Below are 25,126 nucleotides of genomic sequence, written 5' to 3' on the forward strand. Positions count from 1 at the left end.
TTAACAAAATATTTATCGATTTTTAATTATTTAACTTTAATAATAATCAAATATTAATGTGTGATGGGCCTTTAAAAATTAAATTTAGAGGCCCATTATAGATTTTAAAGCCAAATTTCAAAATTAATTGATTTGACTCATACCCGAACATATTAGGTTAGCGACTTTCTTAATTTTTGATTTGTATTTTTTGCTAAGGAATTATATTTCCTCTGGTAAGCTGTTGACACTGTCGTGAGAAAAAGAAATGAATTTAACGTAGAGACTAAGAACACAAAGTAAAAAAATTAAGCATCATAATTGAGCATTACTATCGATTTGATATATTCATTGCTAACATAAATGAATTCTCAATTTAATGATGAGGTAGTGGAGTTACTTGTTTTTAGCTTCGCCTTGGATTCAAGTGATAATTGTAAAGTTTTTCAGGTGGAAGATATTTAAAAGCTTATGAATGATTTTAACTGAACAATTTTATGAAGTAAGAGAAGCTACATATGAAGATTCAATTGGAGCATTTTCAACTTGATGCTCATTAAAGCACGAAATTGTAGAGATATTCTACAGTTGCTGAGTTGTATCAAGTGTTAACTAAGACCAAATATTTATTTTCTTCTTAATAAAATTATTCGTCTTGTGCTAACTCTTCTTGTGTCTACTGCAACAACTGAACGAGCATTTTCAACCATGAAAATTATGAAAACAAGGTTTCGCAACAGAATGGAAAATATTCTTTCAACTTACTTGATGACATACATTGAAAAAGAGAACTTCAGAATTTTCAATAGATTCTATCGTTGATGATTTCGATCTTATGAAAAAACAAATTATGCAATTTAAGATGTCTAGTATTAAGAAATAAAACTAAGACTAAGTTTTTTTTTAAATTTAATTTACCTTTTAAATTATAATGATATTTATGAAATTTTAGTATAACATTAGTTATTCCTTTTACATATTAAAAAATATTTAATTCTATATAGTATGATTTTTAATTTTTTAAAATTATATCATTCATGTTTTTAAAAATAATAAAACGATTTGTTTGATAAGAAAAAAAATCCAAAAAAAAAAAAACCTCCAGATTTCGCCATTTCGCCATTTCGCCATTTCGTCCCCTTTTTAAAGTAAAATCCTAGGAGGGCAATCAGCACTCAATCAAAGAGCCTGTATAGGAGCCATGCCTAGTTGCCCATATTTGAAAACCGTGTAAATGGATTTGCTAGCCATGAGAATCCCGATTAAGTGATAAGGTTACGAATGTGAGGAAATGAAAGATTTGACAGATAAGGTGCGCAGATACGGTTGTTTTATTGCTTAAACCTATCCCCCTTGGAGGCAACCTACATTTGATTGTTGTTAAAGCGCCTATGACTATTTTATGGACCCAAAACTATGCTGTCAGCATCACTTATGATAACTGTTTTAAACAATCAACTTCAAATTTGACTAACCTTAACAACTTAAAAAGATTCCAGTAGCTCCCCAAACAGTTAAAAATCGAGGCAAACACCATAAATACAATAATAAATTTAAGTACAACCCCATAGGATTTGCATTGACCTCTAGTTCCTGTCAACATTCTTTTCTAACATCTTTCTAATACAACATACATGGGAACCTGTTTGAGCGTCCATGCATGCGTCAGGTGTTATGGCATGCACTCAAGATGCTGCTGACCACTGACCGAATCTCATGGATGAGCAGTTGTGATGAGCGCTCCAAAATCAGATATAAACAGGTTTAACATCATTAGCACCAAAGCTTGCAGCACACACTGGACACTTGCGGTGACGACTTCCAATAATCTTTTGTACACAAGGATTGCAGAAGAGATGGTAGCATTTTGTAATAACAACCTGGAAAAAAGGCAAACAATCTCTAAGCAAATACAGAGAATGGATGGAGAAATATTGACAAACCAAGAGAATTGTTTGAAACAGAATTGAACAAACCATAGCTATAAAAACTATGTTAAAAAGAGTATTTCTCTGAGAAGAGAAAACCAATATAACCAGTTTAAAAAGTCAAAAACCGTTCTTGAAGTTGCAGCAGTCAAATTGCACAAATTGCACGGAAGCACCCTAACCTATTATCGTGCAAAAGAGAATAAAAAGCTCAAGCTAACAACAAAAAAGGGCCTAGTTGAACAATTGGCACCTTGGAATACTAAATCCGGATTGCACATCTTACCTCTTTTGGTCTATCAAGACAGATACTGCATTTCAGTATTTCCTTGTACTCTCTAAGTTCTTGTTGAAGCCTTTGTACAGTTGATGATCGTTCAATCTCAGCTTGAAGTCGCAACACCTTCCTTCTCAGCACTTCCAGTTCTTCCTCATTTCTTTTCTTGCTAAACCTAACAGTTGAAAGAAATGTAGAATGAGTGACATGAACTCAGCCAATGCACTTAGAACAAAGTGAAACATAGAAACTACCAATATATTCATTTACCTTTGCCTCTCTAATTCTATCTGCAACTCCACCAATGCCACTCGACTTCTCTCAATCTTAGATTGTGAGTCCTCTAGTGACTCCCTTGCCTGATGAGATGATCTTCTAATATCTGACAATCGTTTTTGTGTATTTTCCAATGAAACCGAGTTTTGAAATCTTTCTTCTGCCAGTTTCTGAACCTGGTCTGAGCAAAACCTCAGCTGCAAAAGGAATTGCACAAGACTCAAAATTTGTATTACTTGCATAAGATTATTCCTACAAAATAAGTCATGCATACCTGATCCTCAATTCTTGCAGCTTTCGTCTCATAAAAATCAAGGGATGAACTGGCTTGCTGAATATCCTTCTCCATGGTATGTTTTTCAAAGAGTAGAGCATCTTGCAGCTGCTTTGACCTGACACCTTCTAGAAAAAGCTGAAAGAGAACCATATAAGTAACAAGATCAAATTCCATAGAAAAAATACAACTGTAGAGAAGACAATGGATGCTCTACAAGTATAAGTCCTCCACATGCTCTACAATGGAACCACATTAACAGAACTTCCAGATTCCAAATTATGCACTCTCCTCTAATCATTAGTTTTCCACGGTTGGGTTGCAAGCAAATGTGTTTATTCCATGTCAAGACATTTTCCCAATCTTTATGCAAGTATTCATGAATATGGAAAGCATAAAGTTAATCAAAAGCAATCATTCCTAGTGAGTATAAAAACAATCATAAAAATAAATAGTTTTTTAACAAATTGTCAAGAGATCCAATAAATAGAGAAGGTAGAACAATACTGAACCATTTCAATCAGATCTAAAGAATATCATAAACCATATAAGTGATACCTTGATGTTATAGTCATCCCTCTCTGTGACTTGCTGCAATAGCTGCTGGTTTTGTGTTTGCATGTCATCATATGACTGTCCAATTGACTGGGGAGAAAACAAAATACCAGGCTCAAAAAAATTCTACAAAACGCAAAGCCAAGCCTAGAAAAGAAGAAACTGACCTCTATTTCAGATAAGTAAGCCTCATTTTCCTCATTTTTGGATTTCAAAACATCAGAAAGCCTAGCCTTACCCCTGAAATAACAATATACTTGACATTTTTCACACACTTTTCTTAACCCATGGTATATTACTTCCAGTACATTTGTTCTTAGCTAAAGGGAATTTCTTCAGAAGATAAATCTAATACCTCCTGGAAGCCTCCAGTTTCTGTCGCAACTCAGCAATTTCAGCTTCTGCAGCAGCCAACCTTTGCTGGGATACCGCTTCAGCTTCATTAGCTGTCTTAACACGTAATTCCAGATTTTGCTCATCAAGACAAGATTTCAGACTTTGAACATGAGCCCATGCCTTGTATTCTGAATCTCTAGCTTCCAAAACATCTCTGCAATCAAGAAAAAGAATTATAACCATCTGGAACTGCACATCAAGAATAGAACCATATCAAGAGTTGCAAGATATCAGTACTATTGCTTTGGGTTGAACAAATAAACCAGAATAACACATCCAACAACTGTTTGAAAATCAATTGTATAAACTCAAACTCTCAATGTTGAAGACGTAGAAGTCAAAGCCTAACCTCCAAAATTCAAACATACCAAAATCTATACATGCGTCATAAGACCTAGTCTTAAGTCCATGAAAAAATAAAGCCCACATAACACAAATAAAAGACTAACAAAATAGATCAAGCAACAAGTCCATTAATACATGAAATGCTACTTCCAAACATACTAAAACCTATATATAAGCATCATAAGCCCCAGTTTTAAGTCCACGGGGAAAAAAGCCCACCTAACCAAATAAAGACTAACAAAATAAATCAAACAAAGAAGTCCACTGATACATGAAATCTTACTTCCTAATTTACTTCTAGAATAAACATGCTTACAACATGGAAGGAAGTTCATCATCCACAACATAACCAGAGGTAGCATATCATAATCAATCTAATATAAGATATTCAACATTCTCCACAATTAGCATGTGACAACTTCCATAAAAGATAAAAAAGTAAAACACATAAGAGAAATATGCTTATTCTAACTACAGGGAGCACTCAAGGGGAGAAATTTTGTGATTTCTTTTTTTCAGAACATTGCTCTGTCATTCATAAAATTCTTGGAGAGAAAGTCGGGCTGTAATGCAAATTACACATGAATTTACCTTAGAATAAATTTACTGTAGAAGATAATAAAAGAAAGCATCATGCACAAATAATCAAACCTTGAATCAGTAAATTCATGTCTGTACATATCAAATATCAACTTCAACTCCACATCACTGTCCTTCAATTCCTGGACCTGTAGTGAAGAAAAAAAAAATATAAATACATAAAGACAAATAGATTTACTTCTCTGAGAAAAAAGATGGGCATAAAGGTTGATACGAGTAGATTTTACAGGTAATAAAAGGCACATTTCCTTTAATTTGAACAAGCATCAATTCCCCATCACAGCTTTCTTCAACATAGATTTAATCAGAATCACGCAGAAATATTAAACAACCATACCATGGCTTGCAACTTGTTTGTTTCAGCAACTTGCTCAACAGATCTGACAGACAAATTCTCACACTCTTTCGCCTGTTCACAATAATTGTTTAAAATTTTTAACAAATCTACATAGAGAAAAGAACAAAGGACCTTTAAACCTTAAAGCAAAACCAGGAATAACCAAACAACTTATAAAATTACTAACCTTCCTATCAAGAGTAGTGGAAAGAGATTGCACGTCAGCCCGGAGAGAATGAATATCGACAGCAGCCTCTTTGTATTTACCTAATTGACTCTGCATCAAACTCATTTCCTCGGGAAATGAAGAAAGCAAGCTTTTAAATTCTGCAATTATTTCCTTCCTTCCTGGAGTGTAAATGTATTTTAAGCAGATTGTCAGCAAAATAATAGAAGATTAAAATCAGCAGATGGTTCAGATTCAGAGTAAACATAATTTATCTTCCTACCTGGTTCTCTAGATGCCTCTTCCAGCTTAGCTTCAATTCTCTTTCTTTCATCAATTTGTCGCTGTATTTCTGCCCCCATATGAGAAGCTCTAGAATCAGAAATTGCCAATGATCTCTGAAATAAATCAGCTATATCATTTTTTATACTCAACTCCTTTTCTTTCCAAGCCAGATTATCTTTCTCAACCTAAAAGTTTTAGAAGGGAAGTTATAGTCAGCATCGGAATTGGACATCCTCAATAAAAATGACAGACAAAAGGCATAAATGAAACTACCGACCAGTAACAACCTGTAGTTTCTCATATAAATCCTGATACCACGAAACTTCTGATTTTGACCTTTCCAGTTGATCTATCACCAGAAGATATACTTGGGAAGAAGAAATGCACTTTATACTCTTCAAAGTGTTCTGTCAACCGAAAATACTTATTTGATTTTATATGACTGACTAAAAAGAAGTGCAAGCTCAGAAATGAAGAGAAAATAATCAGCAACGCATACCTGCAAATTTGATAACTGCTGTAATATTTCTATTCTTTCCTCATGAAGGCTTTTTAGTTCTGTTAGTCGAGTGGATGCTTGCTCCTGTCAAACTCAAATTAATCATCCAGATGAACTTTCAGTTCAAGCAATTCACAAGACAACTAAAAGGAAATCAGGAATTACCAACAGCTTTTTGAGGGCTGACTCCATTTCTTGCAGATCTCTATGCTTATCTTTGAACTTATCACCAGCAACAGGCTTACCCCAGATGTTTAAGACAGGAAAAAATGCACCTTTCGTTGCATCTCTTTCTGCTTTAAGAGTTGCCAATTTGCAATTACTTACCTGCAGTTCTGCAATTGCAATTTCTAATTCACCTGCAAAACACACATAGCAAAATACGAGAGTCAAACTTGTAGCTGCTTCAATGACATTTGGTTTCTATAATTGACTAGCATTTGAAAACAATATAAGGGTATCGCCCATTGATTGGATCATCCACAGCTTTTGAGTGAAATAACAGATTTTATAAGGTGCAAGTGTTGTGGAGATGGCATAAATTTAAATAATCACATTGAAGGCATGCATACTGACTTTCTTCCATGTTACCACATAAATGCAAGATTTAGTATGTCATACATATTTAGAACATATCTATGCAAGATATATTTGCTTAGGTGGAAATTGATAATGTCACATCCAGACAAACGGTTGATGTCACAACTGCATAATAAACGGACAAATTCAGACCACATATAGAAAGTTACCTTTCAGACGTTTAAGTTCAGCTTTATTCTTAGCATCAATATCCCTATGGCTCTGCAACTCTCTTACCAAAGATCTGTGGTTCAAATGAATATCACCTATCGCTAACCTCAAATTCTTAACTTCTGATTCTAGGTCACAAAATGCCTTCTGCCTGCATGATCCTAGCATAAAGAGATGTTAACACAGTTAACAGAATAACAAAATCCAGAAAAGATTTTATCCCAAAAAAAAAAAAAGTCTGTATAGTTCACAATTTACATTTTCCACTAAACACATACCATAGCTGGGTAATAACTCAGAAAAGATTTTATCCAAAAAGAGAAAAGACTATCAATTTACATTTTCCAACTGAACACATACCATAGATAGGAAGATCTTTTTTGGCTACAGCATATAATCCATCCTTCAGACACCATAGGTCATTAATTGCAACTACTATATTGTGTAATATGTTCCCACTCTTTTCAGATGCAGTCTGTTCTCTATCTTCTTTCATCTGCACTGGGCAAATATTGGAAGAGGAACTCTCAGTTGCACCTGTCTCCATAAGTCTGCTAAGAAAAGCATCCTCAGCAGGAAATAGAGCCCCATCTACATTTGTAATACAAAAGCCTTCTCAGGAAGTTGATATACAGAACATTAAACCAAAGATTGACAACAGAAGAATTATAAAGCTCCTATAAATCAGAAGTGCAAAATTTAACTCGAATTTATAAATTATAAGTTATAACATGAAGAAAGCATAGTCCTTGGAAATATCTTCAGAGTTCATTACAAAGGACTACAACACTAATGAAAGAAAGCAAAGCATGGAAGAAAATCCTCACCCTCTGTATTAGGTGCACATTCACCATTTTGCCTGCCAGCTTCTTGTGTGTGGATGGCACGAGATTCCAAGCCAGTGATCAGCTATCGTAAAAGTAGAATATAAATTTCCCATCAAGCAATTTACTATATAAAGCAAAAACCTAAAAGATATAAATACGATTATCATCTTTTCTAGTAAGCAGAATGCACAAAATTTTTAACAGTTTGTACAGGATCTTACCGCTTCCCAAGATTTGTTCACCACTTGCAATGTAGAATCATATGGCTTTTGTTTGCTCTTCAGTTGAATGAATTTGTTCTCAAAAGCAGAATACTCAACCTTCTGAGCTTCTAACTTTTGCTGCAGCTTTTGATTCTGAAATTGCAAAACTTGAGTATCAAGCTGCATCAGACCAATAAAAGGAGGTGGCATTAGAAGAAAGTCAAATATACAAACAAGCTATAAAAGAAACCATTCTAACATGAGGATATTTCACCCAAAAAAGTTTTAATGAAGTTGGACCTCCAAATCTCCATGGACAAATCAACCTACCCAAACCCCAAGCGAACACGCTGAAAAAATAATAATACCCCGTATTCATAGCTCAGCACAGCAGAGGATCCAAGAACAATAAATGTTCAACCAAAAGCATACAGTAAAAGGAGAAGTGGCATTTGCAGCAAATAAACCAGCATCAAATCTATGATCACTAAAATAATAGAAAAATCCTCAAATTTCAAAAGAAAATTTAAACTAAATTGCTGATGACAATATTTATAAACATTAGGTCAAAGCCACATATAGACATGCATCCAATTGATGCTAAAGTAGCAATGCGAAATTTGATACATAAGAAAAAACCGTCAGAATTAAGTAATTTTGACTTTTTAAAATTGTAATTCAATAGAACACTAAGTATTAGGACAAGCAGATATCAATAATTGCTTCAAATCAGAAATTTTTAACAAAATAAGAAGCAAACACCATACCTTTTTCTCCTCAGAAGTTGGTGAGAATGGTTGCTTCTTTGAGTCAACAGCAGTGGGAGATATGGAGGCAAAGTGGCGCCGTTTTCGGTCAGCCTCACCAGTGCTCCCCATTGAAACCCACCCTCACACTCAAAACCCCTAGAAACCCACCCAAGACAACCTTTATCTACTTCAAGGCCAAACGGTGTATCCACCTCAAAGAAACTTTAATCTTAACCTGATTGAATAAAAAACTAATGTTTCAATAACAGAACCATAGCCAATTAATCCGTTCCAAAACCCTAATTCATCACAATTCGAAAGCCCTAACCGATCAGTTTTTCATTCATTGTTTCTTATTGTTGCTCACCAAAAACTAATTTTATCAAAATTATAATCGAAAACAAAAAGGGTCGTCACTTTCTAATGACAAGAAGAAGAGTTAGGCGCAGCAGTTCCTCTCGCCCTTTACTTTTTATCTATCTAAGAACGCAGTATAAAGAGAGAGCTTGAGTAGGAAATTGAAAAATAATTAAAACAATAATAAAATGAATAGAACAGTTGGGTGTCTGGGGGTATATTGAAATAAGGAATTTTGAAATTCTGAGAATGTTAAAGGGTACTTTTGAGAATTGAAAGACCGACTCTTTTTAAAAAAAGTTAAATTGAGAATTAGTCCCTGTAATTTACAAAAATTTATAGATTTAATCTTTTTACTTTAATTTGGTCATTTTTAGTTTCTGTTCAAATTTTAAAATTTTCGCCCTTACCAAACGATTATTGTCAATTTTGTTGAGTACAGCTACTTTCAAAATTTGATATGAAAAATATATTATTGTATTCGAAATACGATATCAACTTGTTATTTCTAAGTATTACTCACTAAAAATCTTATTAATGGATTGATGGTTGTTATTTATGTCAAGACTGGAATTTCAAATTTCGACAAGTATAAGGACTTAAAATGATCCAACGGGAGAATATGGCCTAAATCTACAATCGCAAGCATAGTACATGATTAGTAATTGAACTTAACCAAATGGATTTAACTACTCTTGTTTGGGTCATGACTAGAATTTCAAATTTTGAAAAGTATAGACACTAAATTTGACTAATTGGAAAAGTATATGGATTAAAATTGATCAAATTAAAGTATAAAGACTAAAATTATAATTTCCGCAAAGTACAGGAACCTATAAATATAATGCATGATTAAGACAATTAGAGAGAGAGAGAGAGAACCTATACTGCATGAATTAACCCTAAATTTGATATTATAACGTATGTACAGGAATACCAAATGTAAATATAAAATACACAAGAAGAAAATCATACGAATTTATATAAGGGTAAAAATTTAAAATTGATACAAATCATGATATGATAAGAAAAAAGTAAGATATATAATAATACGAAATATAAATCTTACAAATAATTATTGAGCCATTACAATGAAATCAGAATGTCTTAACTTGTTGCTGCTCTTTTTCTATTTTCTTTGGTCTTACGTTACATGCATCCTATTCTTTGATCATTGTCATGCATTTGAATCTGCCTAACTTTCAGCTATATACAATATCAAATATTAGACTTCAATACTGAAGTAGTATGGCCAGACAGTTTTAAAAAACCTGTACCAACCAGTTAACCTATTACAACCAAGTGTCGCAACAAGGTGAGCTGCTTGATGTCATTCATCTTTCATGGAGAGTTCATGTCTTTTTTTCTGCCCAACTTCCACAAGCAATGTCAAAAGAGTTTCACACACTTGGGCTGCATCTGCTTCAGAAGGGTCATCCCTCAAGGATGAATAAACCATCCAGGCATGATCTAATTTCCGTTTTGGGCGCACCACAATAGATCCTGGGACTTCTGCATCACAGCGTGCCACAAGCCCATCACTCTGTTCCTTATACCTGACCAGCAGCAATTGGGCACATGCAGCCATGGCAGCTCCGAGGGGCATGACCACGGGTAGTCTTGCAGGCTGGCCATCAGAGAGGGGAGCCATCATAGGTAGCTCCGCATGAGCAACACGAGATAATGTTGCCAGTACGGCAGGACTGATGCTAGCTTCAGTATGGAAAGAGACAACCGGAAGCTCCTTTGGCAAATGGTGTTTCTGCAAAAATTCTTTCCTCCTCTTGTAAGTCAAGTCTTCCATAGCTTGCATGTCCCCCTTTACAGTTGGAATGTTTCATATGAAGATTGTCAGAAAAATAATTTGCAATGAGCTACAAAATTAAAAGATCATGCAACTAGACTTCCACCAGAAAGTAGACTCATTTCAGACAAAAATCCTTCCATTGAAAAAGAGGTAACGATCACCAAACCATCCAATGAATGTGCTGAGTTCCTCCCATGGTAACTCAGAAGTTACAGCAAATTAATTGCATATGATCCTGCTGTCAATTATTTATGGACACTCGAGAGCAAAGAAACTGTATAAAAGACTACTTGCATACCTTAAGCACTTTACAAATTAGAATCTCCATAAGCTTCCGTAGATTTACATAATCACCAAGCTGGCCTTCTCTCAAGATATCTGAAGCTATAGGACTTCCACCGTACGGACTCTGTGCTAATGCTAACCCAGCAACCTTACCTTTCAAGTCAGACCAATACATAGATAGAGCAGCCGCTGCATCTACTCCCCCTTTGCTATGTCCAAGAAGCAAAACACGTTTTCCAGAACCCCAATAAATTTCCTCGATGTAATCTTTTATCTCTTTGGCATTTTTCTCAACTGAAGCCTGATTAGTGATTGTAATGTTCAGCGTAGACTAAAAAAAAAACCGAACTGTGTAACAGAAGAGTAATTAAATATACCTCACTATGAATCTTGGCAATATGACAAGTCAGACCCATCTTTGAGAAACTTGTTTTTGTACTGACAAAATAAAGAGGTCCATGGTTGCTGAAAAGACCTGCCAAATATGACAATTGCTGGAAGTAAGCAATTAAGCAACATAGAAATACTGAATCAGAACTTCTAAAAAGAAATTAAAACAATATAATACCAAGATCCCGCAGCACATCTATGATCTTTGTCATGACAACTAATGCATCAAACATCACCATTCAAAAGATAATGTTAAAGGTTAAATTTTGAATTTCAACTCAAGAGTCAACTTCAGCCTTTGTTCCATTTTAGTATATTTTAGCTCCAAGTTTGCGTAACTGATTTTTAGTCAGCTCAAATCTAAGGTAGAATTTTAATCGCTTGCTATAACTATATAAAGGCAAGCAATGATCAATGAACCTACATTCTTGATTTCACCTCTGAAAGACATGATGTGTTCAGAGCTGAAATGAAAATAGAGCATGCATATCCTAGGCCTGGAAGTCAAGCTTCACTAAGGATTTTGTACCGCTGTTTCTGACAAGGTTTCTTGTTCCCTAAAATGTTCAAGAAACAATATTTTGGTTGTTTAACCTGTTTATACAAACCTTTAGTTAAAAATTGGTATTTTCCAAAAAATGAGTGCTGTAAGAAATAGTGCCTATATTCTAATATCTACTTGAGCATATCAGATTCAATCCCCCTCCAATTTCACCATTTTTTTTCTTTCTCTCAAAATGCCCAGAATGCGAATACGTTGTTTTAAGGAGGAAAGTTTACAAAGGTACCTGGAACCAATAAATACACCATCGAGCTTGGCAGTTTATGGAGACCATGCCTGAAAAAGGAGAGACAACTAATCAAGAATTGCAAAACCATGCTAGGAAATAGAACTCACATAAAAATATGCTAAGCAGCCATTTCACCTAATATTTTCAAGAATTTCTGTAAACCTCCCAGTTCCATCTTCAACTGATGGCATCTCTGGAGCCCGTTTCAGCCATCCAATATCATTTGCAGACCCACGAACAGTACTCCTTGCTCTTTCAATAAGCCTGAGCATTTTTTATATGTGTATGTATAAAGACTGGAAAAATTCATTACTCCTTATAATACCCAAACAGAAATTACTTCTGGCACTAAATAAGAAGAAAGAAAGGGGAGGAAGATTATTCAAAATATTGCAAGAAATTTAAATTACAAATAAGTATGCTCAAATGATAAGCAACCAGTCATGAATGAATTAATCCAAACCCTCCTTTCCCCACCTTTGCGCAGAAAATTGTAGTGCACGGAAGGATCATTAAAATTGACAAACTGAGGAACTTCACCACTTAAAAATTGTAAACATTTTGACCTTTTAGTATCCCGTGTAATGACTACTATTTTTTAAAATCATAAGTATAGGATAATATCTTAAAATCACGATCTATTTTCACAAATTTCGTTATAAAAGAAATCCATGATTAAGCATATAGGAATAAATACCCTTGAAAAATGGAAATCCCATTTTGCCTCGTATGATTTGATTGTGCAATTGCACCATTAATTTCAGATGGATCTCCAGTGGAGGTCCTTACTACAGGATTGTTGGCTGAGGCAGTAGTTACATGACAAGAGGATGCAGACACTGTTGAGCTACTTCCACTTGAAAATGGATGATCATTAATCACAGAATCCTCAGTTCGCCCTGAAGAAGATGTTGATATTTCTTGCACACGTACAATGGAATCCCTTGAATCTCTAAAAGCAAGTTTCTCTGCAACATTGCCAAAAGAATTGCAATGAAGTCGTCCATAATTCATGGGTTAACACAATGAGCACAAGGAACATAGACCAAAATGAAATGAAGAACACAATAAGCTAGTTCAGCACAGAAATGATATAAGCAACTCTTAGAGGCTTCCAGGAAAGAAAATAAAAAAAAAAGAGAGAAATAAAAAAGGAACTTCTGTAGATAAATATTGAATTAAAAAAATGGAAGAAATCAAGATGAAAAGAGAGACCTTACCAGAATAACCAGAAAAATAACCAGCCAAGTAGTTAGTTGTTTGTGCAAGATAAGAAGCAGCTTCATTTAAAGCTGGTAAAGAGGTGAATAATTGAGGAATAACCCCATCATTTCCAAGACCATCATTTTCAGCCTGAAAATAGGGTTGTTGTTTTTGTCGTTCAAGACAAGTAAGATCAGGTCTTAATGTTATTAACAAAGATCTATAACGCCAATGTACCGATGAAAAAACAGAACTATAACACCAAGATATGAAATAAGTTATAGAATCTGGAATTTTGTTGCAAAAGATATCAAAAGAACTGCACAAAAAACAATAGATGAAGAAAAATAAGAAAAAGTTATAATATGTTTTTAATTTAAACAAGATGCCAGATCAAGCTAAACACATTGGCAAATTAACCTCTTTAAAACCAGGGAACTTCTTGAAACCTAAGTATTTTACAGATACATACAGCACATTCCCAAAAAGAAATAATCCCTAGACTCTGGAAGCTGAAATCTATGTCGCTCGGGCTTTCATTTTTCTTAAAAGTACTTGTTTAAGTGTTCACATAGTTAGATATCCGTATCGAATATGGTCCTCCAAATATATATATATATATAAACATAGGAAAAATTGAGCATATCCTGAGTTCAGATAAAATAGGCTTAAATACTTACCACCGACCCTGTCCTTGTTTCTCCATTTCTGCACCTTTCAGCTGTCCTCATTAGAATCAAGCTCTAAAAAACCAATTGGGAGGGGGGGGGGGGGAATAACACGTTAGCTCCTTTAAAAAAAGACTGGAGAAGAGCAATCCAAGCTTATTTAATCTAAGCTTGGGGCAGAGGATTCCAATGATAGAAAATATACTTCCAAATTAATTTCACTGATTTTCAAAACATAGATCGTTCTCGTTGAAATATTGGTTGGACAACGTGTTCAAATTAAATGATTAAAAAACAAAATGTAGAAGAGAAATTGAAGAGGAAATCAATAATCATCAGATTATAATAAATATATGTTTTAGAATTCCATTCTAGAAACACTTACCCAAATCCTTACTGAAATATCAATTATCAACGAAATTTTTACAGCAATAGGAATTTAGAATTTTTATTATATTAATGACTATTGTAGATTCGATTATTTTCAACTCGTTTGAATTGATAAAATTTCTTAACGACAAGGAATAGGAAAGCAAAAGCAAACCGAAATACCGAATGGCGAATGCGAAAGAGAAGAAGCTAGATGATGTCGTTTCATCTCGCTTTAGTGATACAAGGCCGTGGAGGGAACGAATCTCAAGGAAAACTTTTATTTCGTTGCGCCCATATCTATCTTCGTCGCCTAAAAAGCACGATTTGTATTTCGAGTTAATTTATATTTCGATCTTTTATTAAAATAGGTAAGTTAATTTTTATATATTTTAAAATATATAAATAAGTTTTTCGTTAAATTTTATTTATTAAATGATCAGGTGGTATATTAATTTAACAGAGAACTTAATTTGCACACTTCAAAATATATAAAAATTAATTTATTTATTTGTTCAGTAAAAGGGTCGAAATGAAATTCACCCTGTATAAGTGCTTTTTTGATAATTTTACTATGTCACATTATATCAAAATTTAAAAAACAATTATGGTCCATACTTTTTTGGGTTTTTTTAGAGAGAAAATTTTATGCCTTCTAAAAAATACATATATTTATCATTGAGTAAAATGTTGAAGTACATTTGCCTAGTTATTCTATTTTTTTTTTGTTATATATCTTCGCATCTTAAATGGTTAAAATTAAGATAAAATTACTTTCGATTTGAATCAATTCAAATAATTCTATATTTTGTTCTAATCTAAAAATAGTTGTAGTTTTTGCTAAGATGTGGGAACAAAAAACACTTTTTTTATTGGAAAAAGAAGATAATTCACAAAATTAGCTAGCAATTACAAAGAAAAAGTCTTTATATCTTTGAGTAAAAGTGTTTGCATCGAGCCAAGCGATGTGTCAAATACTAGCAATCCCACAGGTTCCTCTTCACTCTCCAACGCCATATGATCTGCAGCCATGTTAGCCATACAAGGTGTATGGTGCACTCCCACTTCTTATTGGCTCTTTAGTAAAGTCTTGATTCTACGCACCAGATTTATATCACTCATGTTACTTCGAAATCTTCGCGCATCACGGTTTGCGCCCAGCAAAACCTTATGGTGATATACAGAAACACCATTTCCCAAATCCTAACTTCATTTAACTCGTTAATAATTTCCCCTTCGTACTCCACCATCACAAACATGCAATACATGAAATTTCTAAACATATTATCACATAAACATAATAACGTGGAGTACGCCAAACTTATGTGTTTTACCGCAATCATTCATGCATACTACTCAATTGCCTACTCAATTTTATACATACATAGCATTCTCAACAACATATTCATGCCAGACATACAACATCCCAAAATTGAAGTATAAAAACTCACCTGATGCTTTTTTGCTTCTTTAGCTTAACTCAAATGCTAGAGCTTCCATTCTCCTAGTAGCTAAGCATTTTGACCAAAATCATGAGTTAAATTCAGTATTTTCAGAAACATGCATAACCCCAAAAAGGTTTTTGAAAATCTTTAACTTTATTTTCTTAATATTACGTATACTAAAGGACTTGGAGCCTTACCAGCTTACTGGATTCTCTACTTTTTTTACTCAAACCTCATGATCATCACTCCATGCAGAGCTTCTCGTACTATCTCTCCTTCAAAGCAACAAAAGAAAAAGATGAAGAAGAGAACGAAATGAAACAGAAGTGAGAAGAATTCTCCCTAGGAAGTCATTTCCCAGCTATTTATAGCCATTCACGCTCGATTATCAACCCTATAGAAACCATCTATTGATAATCATTTTGTCTCCTACTAAGGAACCAATTGGTTTTAATCTAACTGAACCAGTATTAGATTTCATCCATGTCCAAATCAGTTGCTAACTTTTTCTTAATTTTTCAATAAAGGCCACCAACTTACGGCTTCTTTAAATCTAACCCCTACTTAGTCCTAATTTCTGGACTTAAAGAAAATCGAGTATGACACTTGGCCTTGAGATGTGATGAGACGAGTAGGTTACAGACCACTTTTTAGCTTCTCCTCTCGTCTTTAACCTACGTGTTAAGCTAAAATAGCATAGTAAGTATTGTAAGAATTTAACCGTAAGCCTAAATGTATATTTTGAAACATGAAGCCTAAATGTATATTTTGAAACGTGGTATTAACAAAAAATTATATACATATCGAATGTCAATTTATTATATAAATACTTGTAATATTAATCAAGCTTGTTCAAATTACACTTATTGATTTGTATTTCATTCACAAGGCCCAAAGTAGACTTAATAAAATGGTTAAGATATACAGAACATAACAGAACATCGCTGAAGCGAATAACAGAACACTGCCAAAGTGGATAATAGAACATCGCCAAAGCGGGTAATAGAACACCACCGAAGTGGATAAACAAAGTGCGCCCTAAATATTCCTTAATGGCATGTCACTACTATCCTAATAGTTCCAATTTTGTCTACTTGGGCTTAATATCAAATATATTATCTTTGCATTCATTTCAATTTCATGCATATGTTATAAATTATACATATAACTTGTAATTCACTTTACTTATAGTATTCTTAATATAGTCACTTTTACATATACTTCACTATATCATTTTATTATTGCCATTAACTTTCTTATAGCATATTTTACCTTCATTACAATTTAGTCCTCTTTAATACAACTACACATTTTTAAAATTTAATCATCTAAATGGCATTTTTTACTAATAATATTTTTTTAAAGATAGGATTAAACCCTTTTAGTACTTACAACCAAGGCTTGATTGTAGAGTTTCCTTCTTTCTTCACTCATTGGCTACACTTTTTCCTTTATCTACAATTTGATCATTTTCTTTCTTCTTTTTTTCTTCATTTCCATGACAATCACATAAACATTTACTTGTTAATATCATAACATCATAACATATTTAAGCACAACTAAAGAAACTAACATGGATATTATGAAAGATCTTTATCTTTTTACATTAAATTCTTGTTGTTCTCACTAAACCCAACTTTTCTTTTTATTCTTAAGCGGCAATTAACCCGCTTCTCATGGAACTAAGATAACTATCAGGGGCGAAGCCAGAGTAATTTTTTAGGGGGGCGAATGAAATTTTTAACTTTTTATAGTTTATATCTTTATCATTTGTAAATGATTAAATTGAATTTTTATAATTTTAGGGGGCCAAAGTGTAATTTTACCTTTACTAATTTAGGGAAATAGCAATTTTACATTTTAGGGGGGCAGGGCCCATGCCAGCCCCCCTGGCTTCGCCCTTGGTAACTACCTTACTCTTTTATTGATTTGAGTAGTAAAACATGAAAGAGACTTGGTGAAATGAGCTTGGAAGATTCAAAAATAGTGAAAAGGGACTTGTTTGGAATAAAAGAAAAAGATTAGATAGTGAGGTTTTGCGGGGTGACGTGATGAGCAAAAATGGGAGATGATAATCCTTTCATTTTTTCTTTCTTTACATCTAAAATATCTTCTAATTTTATATTAGAAATAATTGATTTTGCTAATTATTCCTCCAATTAACAAATGCCACAATTCCACCCATAATCATGACATCTACATAATATCTAATTCATTCATTTACCATTTTGCCCTTGCACTTTCCTTATATTTCCCTACATGATTCATGACTTATTTAGGTAAAATTGCATCTCTAATCCCTCTCATTTTCCATCAATTTCCATGTCACTAACTTAGACTTTTAATTTCACACTTGTGCCCCACTAATTTCTATTTTCCAACAATTTAATCAATACTACAAGTTAACTTTTCCTATATCAATTACATTTTGGTCCTTCTATAGGCTTTGACTATATACTACACCATTACCTTATTATTCCTATTAAATTTATTTCTAAAAATTCTCCAGTATTTTAGATCCAACATGCTACTGTACCGTGAGGATGTTATTAGTATTGGAAAATACCCTATTAACATTGCCAGATAGAGTTATGAGTATAATTGGCATGCCATATGGTCCGTTTTGATAGGTGGGAGATTTAACACTATGCGTGTATATATTATGATAGTTTTGCAATACCCTAGGGTTTGAGAACTTATCACTAACTCAAATTGTAACGGCCTAATTTTCAGTGGTGTCGGAAATGGTGATTTGAGATCACTAAATTCGACAAATAAGATTGAACAAGATAGTAATTTAATATTTATGAGTCAAGTAAGATTTAGAAGAATTTGTGAAATGGTGAAATTAGTGAATTAAAAGAATTTATTAGGTCAAACGGGTCAAAAATGAGGTATCGAGACCTCAAAGTTGAAAATCGAGCTATAAATATTTTTATAAATATTTATGGAGTGTCATTGAGTTAGTATTAAAGTTTCGTTAGAAAATTTTAACGTTTGGATGGCTAATTAATTGAAAAGGATTAAATTGAAAATAGCATAAAATTTGTTACATTGTGAGTAAATAGCTTAAGTATTTAAAAAGATGGATTTAAAGAGCAATTAGACCCAAAGGTTAATGGCTGGACGTTTTGGGTATGAAATAAGCAAGAAAACAATGTGAACAAGGGGCAAAATTGGAAATAGATAAAAGTTAATAGTTAAATAATGATGTAATTGAAAAATCTAGACATTTTCTTCATAATTTCTCAGCCAAAACGCCATAGAAGGTCTGGAGAAAGCTGGTTTTTCATATTTTTACATCATGTGAGTCTAATTCTTGCTTTTTCTTGATAATTTTTATGTTTTTATGACTTTTACAATTAGGTCCACTTGTAGAATTCATTAGTTTTTGATTTTATGGGTGAAATTGGAAGTTACCCTGGATGGATAAGGGAATTTTATGATGAATTATTATGAAATTTAAGTTCTAATTTCATATTAAGGTGGTTTTATTAAGTGATTTTGATAGGAAATGATATTTAGGACCTAATTGTGAAAAAGTTGTGAATTGAAGGTTGCTGTTGAAATTCAGAATATAAAAGGTTTTGAAATAGTTTATAATGATAAAATAAAGTGTTAATTGAGAAAAATTAGTTCAATTGATGGGTGAATTGAGTAGGGACTAAATTGTGAAAACTGTAAATTTTGGGGTAAAAGTGCAATTTCGAAATTTGAACAGCATAAATTGTGAAGTGAAATAGAAATCAAATAAATGCTAATGAGTAGAAATATTTTATATTATAGATCAAGAATCCAAAGAAGAACGAGGAAAAGAAAAAGTTGCGGAATAGTCCCAAAATTTCAATATCTTCTACAAATTAGCCGGGTAAGTTCATATGGTTGAATTTAGATGTTTATTTGTGAATGATTGAAGTTTATAATGTGTTATTATATCTGAATTTGTTGTGGGATTGTGTAGATTTTGTTAATGAAAGAATAAATGTGGAAATGCAAATTAGGAAAAACGCAGGATTGAGTACGTTCGTATCGTGACGTGTGATGAATTGACGGATAAGACCATGGTTGTTCCATGGCAAAGTGTGAAATGTAGGTATGGTATTATCCATCTTGAAATGTGAAATGTAGGTATGGTATTATCCATCTTGAGTCATGTGAAATGTAGGTATGGTATTATCAAATCCATCTTGAGTTAAGAAATGTAGGTATGGCATTTCCCATACCGAGTTGAAAATGTAGGTATGGTATTTCAATGAGGAAAACCATACTGAGTTGTGGATCGTGGCATTGAGCAACGACATACTCAATTTAAAAGCCGTTTTCTAATTTGATTATAAGAAATAAAAGAGAAGTGATCCAAATGAAAGAGATTGAGTAGTTATTCTTGTTGAGCTCAACTATGTGAATTATTATAACAATGGTTGTGAATCGCAGGAAACTTTAGTAAATGTTTTGGTATTGTTTGGAAATATTATGCTTGGTAAGCATTACTTTTAACCTATGAACTTACTAAGCTTCAATAAGCTTACTTGTGTGTGTTTAATATTTTTATGTAGATTGACTTGAAGTGAAGTGGGTAGATCGGATCAACACAACAAAGCACACTATCCAGATCAATTCCGGTAGCTTTTGTTTTATGTTTGAAGATTTATATGGCATGTATAGAGTTTGAATGAATTGAAGTAAAGATGTTATAAACTAGTTAACAATATTTGTACTAAAATAGTTTTCGTAAGTAGCAGTAGTTTGACTTTGAAAATCACTAAAAATAGTAGAAATGGAATTAAATAATGAATAAATTATGGAATCGAATCTCGATGAGTCTATTTTCATATGGAAGAAGCAAAACAGGTATATGAGCTATATTTTATGAGATGTTTAAATTTTTGTGAAACAGGGCCAGAGCAATTTCTGGATCCCCTGTTCTGAATTTGGAAATTCACCATAAATTTTACAAAGATAATTAGAAGTCATACTTTATATGTACAGATTCCTTATTGAGTCTAGTTTTATTAGAGACAAACGGCATAGTCATTGAAGCTCTGTACAGAGAGATATCTGATTCGTAATACACAAAGGTCAGAGTAGTCAAACCCTGAAACAGGGAGATTTTAAATAATAAACTGTACTAATTGGCTTGACCAAAATTCTAGAAAAAATTGGTAAGTAGATATATGAGTATAAATTCATAGAAAATTTACGGATTTGGATTTCGAGTTTTATAACTCGAGATATGAATTATTTAGCAACTATGACACAGTTGGACAGCTTGTCTGGAAAGTGTGATATAAATTGTTTGAATTTGTTTAAGTGCTCAAATAAGTTTAGTAATGCCTCGTGCTCGACTCTGGCGACGGTCTCGGGTAAAGGGGGCGTTACACAAATACCCTAAGGTATGAACGTATTTTGGTGTGGTTGGTGGGATCAGTGCATTTATACCCGATTAGCACTTTGATGCGTATACTGGTGTGTTGGTGGATTGATCCGAGTGTCCTTCCTTGAGTTTGATTCTATTAATAAGGATTAAATATGAAATAAGTTGCTATGTGAAAGTTAGTGATGAAATTGTAAAATTACATATTAAGTATTAATATTATTGAATTATGAATATGATAATATGGAAATTGTATTGGTATGAATTAATAGATGCAAATACCTTGGGGTGTATCATAATTTGGATATGTAAAAGCAAGCATTATACTGATTCGAGTATGTTTATGTGATATATGATTATGGAATAATTAGAGGGTTTAATGGTTTATTTGAACATACATTCTAAATTGATAATGGTAAGGAATTAATTTTAATCTTATGAATATTCATGTACTTGACTAGTTTATTGGATTGCTACTATATTTTAATTGAATTCGAATTATGATAGTAGCATTGAGTATACATTACTTAGCGTATGGTTATATTTGTTTTCGTGCACATGTCTCATTCAAGTATTAAAGTAGATTAAATGTTTTGAAGCCTCCAACTCAACAACTTAATTCGAAAGTCAAACTACCCTATTTGTATGTATGTTTGTACTTGGTTAAATGGCATGTACCTAGGTTGGTTTTTGTTTGGTGTCTAAGTTAATGATTTGGTACATTTTGGAAACTTGACTTATAATGTTCTGAAAGTTGAAATTTAGCTTCTGACTAGTAGATAATGATGCATATGTGTTTAGTTATGCAATTTATGTGGTTAGGTGTTGATGTATTAGATGTTATGATTTAGTGGTGTTTGAATACATTTTGAAGGCTTCAAAATGTGCGTTTTAGGTTATTTTATTATTGAGTCTCAAAACAATAACAACATGTCTCGAGACCACTAGAATAAAGTTTACCATTTGGTGCTTTCTAACTTAAGGTCTTGAGACTTATCAAGTAATTCTTAGGACAATCTCTTACAGATATCGAGATAGAGTGACCTATGTCTCGAGACAAGGCACATCAAAGCTAAACTAGTTTTGTCTTATTCCAGGTCTCAAGACAATAACCTCTTATCGAAGCCAAATTAAGAAAATAGAGAAGGTTTGTCTCAAGATCAATCTCGAGACTGGAGGTACTATGTCTCGAGACATGAATCTTAAGGTCTCGAGATAGGTCTACATCAAAACAAATATATATTTAAATAAAAAGAGGCTTGTCTTGGGATATGAAATTTCCTGTCTCGAGACATAATACTGAAATTTGAGTAAAAGAGTTTGGATTTGAATCCTAACTACATTATAACCTCCGTACATCTTTTAAATATATAGCATGATATTTATGTACATGAATTGAATTGATTTGTGTGTATAAAATGAGAATGTACGAGGAATTATTTATTTGAATATCATGTTGTTGTCATTTGTGATTAAGTCAAATTGAGTTGCTCTAGCAATGTAATAATGTTACGCATTCATATCTGAAAATTGGGTTGAGTGTGGGGTGTCACAACAATAATAGTTTGCCTTCTTATCCATTAGGACGCTTCTTGATTTTCTCAAGAAAAAAGAAGAAGCATAAGTGCCTTCAGACACTATTATGGAATAAAGGTGCATCACATACTTGCCAAGATCATCTACTTTGTTGACCACCAAAAGGCAGCTGATATCATTTGCTAACCTCATATCAACATTATTTGAGAAAAATATTTTAGTCTTCTAGTAATTAACTCTATGTCCCGAAAAATAGTTAAACCTGGAAAGAACCTTTTGCACAATTTCGGCTTGAGATAAATTGGCCATACAGAACAAAACAAGATCATCCGCGAAAAATAAATGGGATAAAGGAAGACCTTCTTTAGAAACCCGAAGCGGCTCCCATCTCCCAATGTCAACTCTCTCTTAAATATAGCAATCCAATCTCTCCATACACAACACAAATAGATAAGGAGAAAGTGGATCACCTTGCCTGAGGCTTAAAGATGACTTAAATTTCAACATAAGTTCTCTATTCCAAAGAATCTGCATTCCAAAGGACGTAATGCAATTTATAATAGTTATACAAAACTTAGTAGGCATACCCATAAGCAAAAGTGTCTCCTCCAGAAACTCCCAACAGATACGGTCATACGCCTTTTCTAGGTCATAAGCTTTTTCTAGGTCCACTTTAATTGCCATCCACCCTCCTTTCTTTTTGACGTTCACATCGTATGGATGGCAACTTCTTGAGCTATGATTATGTTATCGATGATTGACCACCCCCAAACAAAACTCACTTGATTAGGCACCACAATCCTAGGCATAATTGTTCTAAGCCTGTGAACTATAATTTTCCTAAGAATTTTATATAAGACCAAATAAAGGCTAATTGGGCTAAAATATAAAAAAGACTTCGGGCTTTCCACTTTTAGAAAGAACAATTAGAGTCTTATAGATACTGGGTTCAATAGGCTTACCATCAAAAGTGTCCTTCACCATCTGAAAAATTGAAACACCAACAGTGTCTTATTGACTTTGAAAAAATTGTGCATGTCACTTTTGCGAAAAATACCTGGTGCTTTCAACATCTATCACTTTCGCTCGTAACATTTTCCTATAAACTAGTGAAATTTGAGAGAATCTATCTCCAACTAACAAGTAACCCGAAGCTGCTTCATCTACATAATAAAGCTTCGAGAAAAACACAATTGTTTCCTCTTTCAATTCATTAGAATCATAGCATCAATTACCATCACTTTTCCTGAGGGATTCAATTCCATTAAACCACCTATGGTTCATAGTGCGCCTATAGAAATATTTAGTATTCCTATACCCACCAACAATCTAGTCATACCTCAACTTCTACTGCCAAAGTAATTCCTCAAGGTCCAAGATCTTCTCCAACTCAGCTTGAAGTTTAAAATCAAGCTTCCTCAAGCTCCACGTTGCTTTTCGCTCCATCCCCTTTTAAACTCCTTTAATTCTAGCAATAACTTCTTTCTTTCGTAAAATTAAATTACCAAAGATTTCCTTCTTCATATCTTTTCAGCCACCAGAAACCCATTCATAGTCCCACTAATATTGCCCATTTCCTTCCAATTCGATTTCACCAAATTCGTAAATGAGGGATGAATTAGCCAACCAGCAAAGAATCTAAAAGTTCGGTCACCTCTATAAGGTTTTATCTCATCCAAATAAATAATAAGTGACCTGTGATCAGATTTAAGGCATTGCAAATGCATAATCTGTAATTTGCCTCGGTCCAGCCTTTCGAAAGTTACCTCCTATTCCACGCAAATTTGGGTCCAACAGAACCCATATTTGTTATAACCAATAAAAGAACAAAATCTCTTACATCCTTTTTTTAACCCTCCAATTTGGTCCTTGATTCTCATCCTGATCCACCAAGGCATTCCGATCTCCAACAAGCACACAAGGTCCATCGACACTGCCCATAAGGTTATTCAAACAATGCCACAAAGTCCTCACGTTTCCTCCATTTTGGACTTCCATAAACGACGTTCCACTATTCTTCAAGGCCAGTGATTAACCGAAAAGTCTATCTTAATATCCACTACATCAACATCGAAGTCGCGAATATATTCCTTCAACATTCTATGGAACCTGGGATTACCACATCCCTGGAAGTTCCAAACGAAAAATTCGGATACATGAAAACCATAAATAAAGAAATAAGAAAATTAAACCTTGTTCCAAACATTCTCATTGAGCTTGCATATTATCATTCTCGTCTGACACGTCGAAAACTTCCATACACTCTCCAAATAGATATCGGTTTTCCACCGCAATCAAATCTAAGGAATTTGAAATTGCCATGACCATCTCTTGGGCCGAAATAGAATCTCCTTTCATCATCCCTGCTCCCTTACCTTGCCAATGGTAGTCATTCCATCCCAATTCCCCATTCTCTTTGTCAGAGTCCGATGGAATCGAAGGGACCTCCCTCTAA

General features: G+C 33.5%; 2 protein-coding genes and 1 long non-coding RNA gene across 4 annotated transcripts; 1 reads left to right on the forward strand and 2 right to left on the reverse strand.

Annotated features, from left to right (window-relative positions):
* Positions 1-1,423: 1,423 nt before the first annotated feature.
* Positions 1,424-9,039, reverse strand: LOC108460904 (E3 ubiquitin-protein ligase BRE1-like 1). The gene is made up of 19 exons (XM_017760605.2): positions 8,465-9,039; positions 7,716-7,877; positions 7,495-7,576; positions 7,028-7,258; positions 6,667-6,828; positions 6,083-6,276; positions 5,918-6,001; positions 5,706-5,825; positions 5,417-5,603; positions 5,155-5,315; positions 4,968-5,039; positions 4,682-4,758; positions 3,645-3,839; positions 3,457-3,529; positions 3,293-3,379; positions 2,735-2,872; positions 2,455-2,657; positions 2,194-2,359; positions 1,424-1,859 (listed from the first exon to the last, which is right to left on the reverse strand). The coding sequence occupies exons 1-19, from the start codon at positions 8,573-8,575 to the stop codon at positions 1,728-1,730; spliced, it is 2,637 nt and encodes an 878-aa protein (XP_017616094.1). The 5' UTR covers positions 8,576-9,039; the 3' UTR covers positions 1,424-1,727.
* Positions 9,040-9,850: 811 nt separating this feature from the next.
* Positions 9,851-14,667, reverse strand: LOC108458041 (uncharacterized). 2 transcript variants are annotated; one of them, XM_017757277.2, is made up of 9 exons: positions 14,500-14,667; positions 13,960-14,022; positions 13,297-13,429; positions 12,774-13,044; positions 12,212-12,340; positions 12,074-12,123; positions 11,273-11,370; positions 10,909-11,196; positions 9,851-10,622 (listed from the first exon to the last, which is right to left on the reverse strand). In XM_017757277.2, the coding sequence occupies exons 2-9, from the start codon at positions 14,008-14,010 to the stop codon at positions 10,134-10,136; spliced, it is 1,509 nt and encodes a 502-aa protein (XP_017612766.1). In that variant the 5' UTR covers positions 14,011-14,022; positions 14,500-14,667; the 3' UTR covers positions 9,851-10,133. The 2 variants fall into 2 exon arrangements, with proteins under 2 accessions (XP_017612766.1, XP_017612767.1); XM_017757278.2 differs by lacking the exon at positions 14,500-14,667 and adding an exon at positions 14,333-14,482.
* A 4,657-nt stretch (positions 14,668-19,324) lies between these two features.
* On the forward strand, positions 19,325-20,484 carry LOC128283795 (uncharacterized). Its single transcript, XR_008274205.1, has 2 exons — positions 19,325-19,629; positions 20,318-20,484. It is a non-coding gene; the product is annotated as an uncharacterized LOC128283795 (long non-coding RNA).
* The last annotated feature ends 4,642 nt before the right edge of the window (positions 20,485-25,126 follow it).

The sequence above is a fragment of the Gossypium arboreum genome, chromosome 11, assembly GCF_025698485.1.
Source record: "Gossypium arboreum isolate Shixiya-1 chromosome 11, ASM2569848v2, whole genome shotgun sequence".
Lineage (NCBI taxonomy): Eukaryota > Viridiplantae > Streptophyta > Magnoliopsida > Malvales > Malvaceae > Gossypium > Gossypium arboreum.

Bases quoted from the DNA above. Each gene is read 5' to 3' on its own strand.
- LOC108460904 (XM_017760605.2), bottom strand. From the start codon at position 8,575: ATGGGGAGCACTGGTGAGGCTGACCGAAAACGGCGCCACTTTGCCTCC. The intron at 5,604-5,705 runs GTTGTTACTGGT...TAAAACTTTTAG, and splicing joins ATTTATATGAGAAACTACAG to GTTGAGAAAGATAATCTGGC. The intron at 5,040-5,154 runs GTTAGTAATTTT...TATTGTGAACAG, and splicing joins CCACTACTCTTGATAGGAAG to GCGAAAGAGTGTGAGAATTT.
- LOC108458041 (XM_017757277.2), bottom strand. From the start codon at position 14,010: ATGAGGACAGCTGAAAGGTGCAGAAATGGAGAAACAAGGACAGGGTCG. The intron at 12,124-12,211 runs GTGAAATGGCTG...CTCCTTTTTCAG, and splicing joins GAAATTCTTGAAAATATTAG to GCATGGTCTCCATAAACTGC. The intron at 11,197-11,272 runs GTATATTTAATT...ATCACTAATCAG, and splicing joins TTGCCAAGATTCATAGTGAG to GCTTCAGTTGAGAAAAATGC.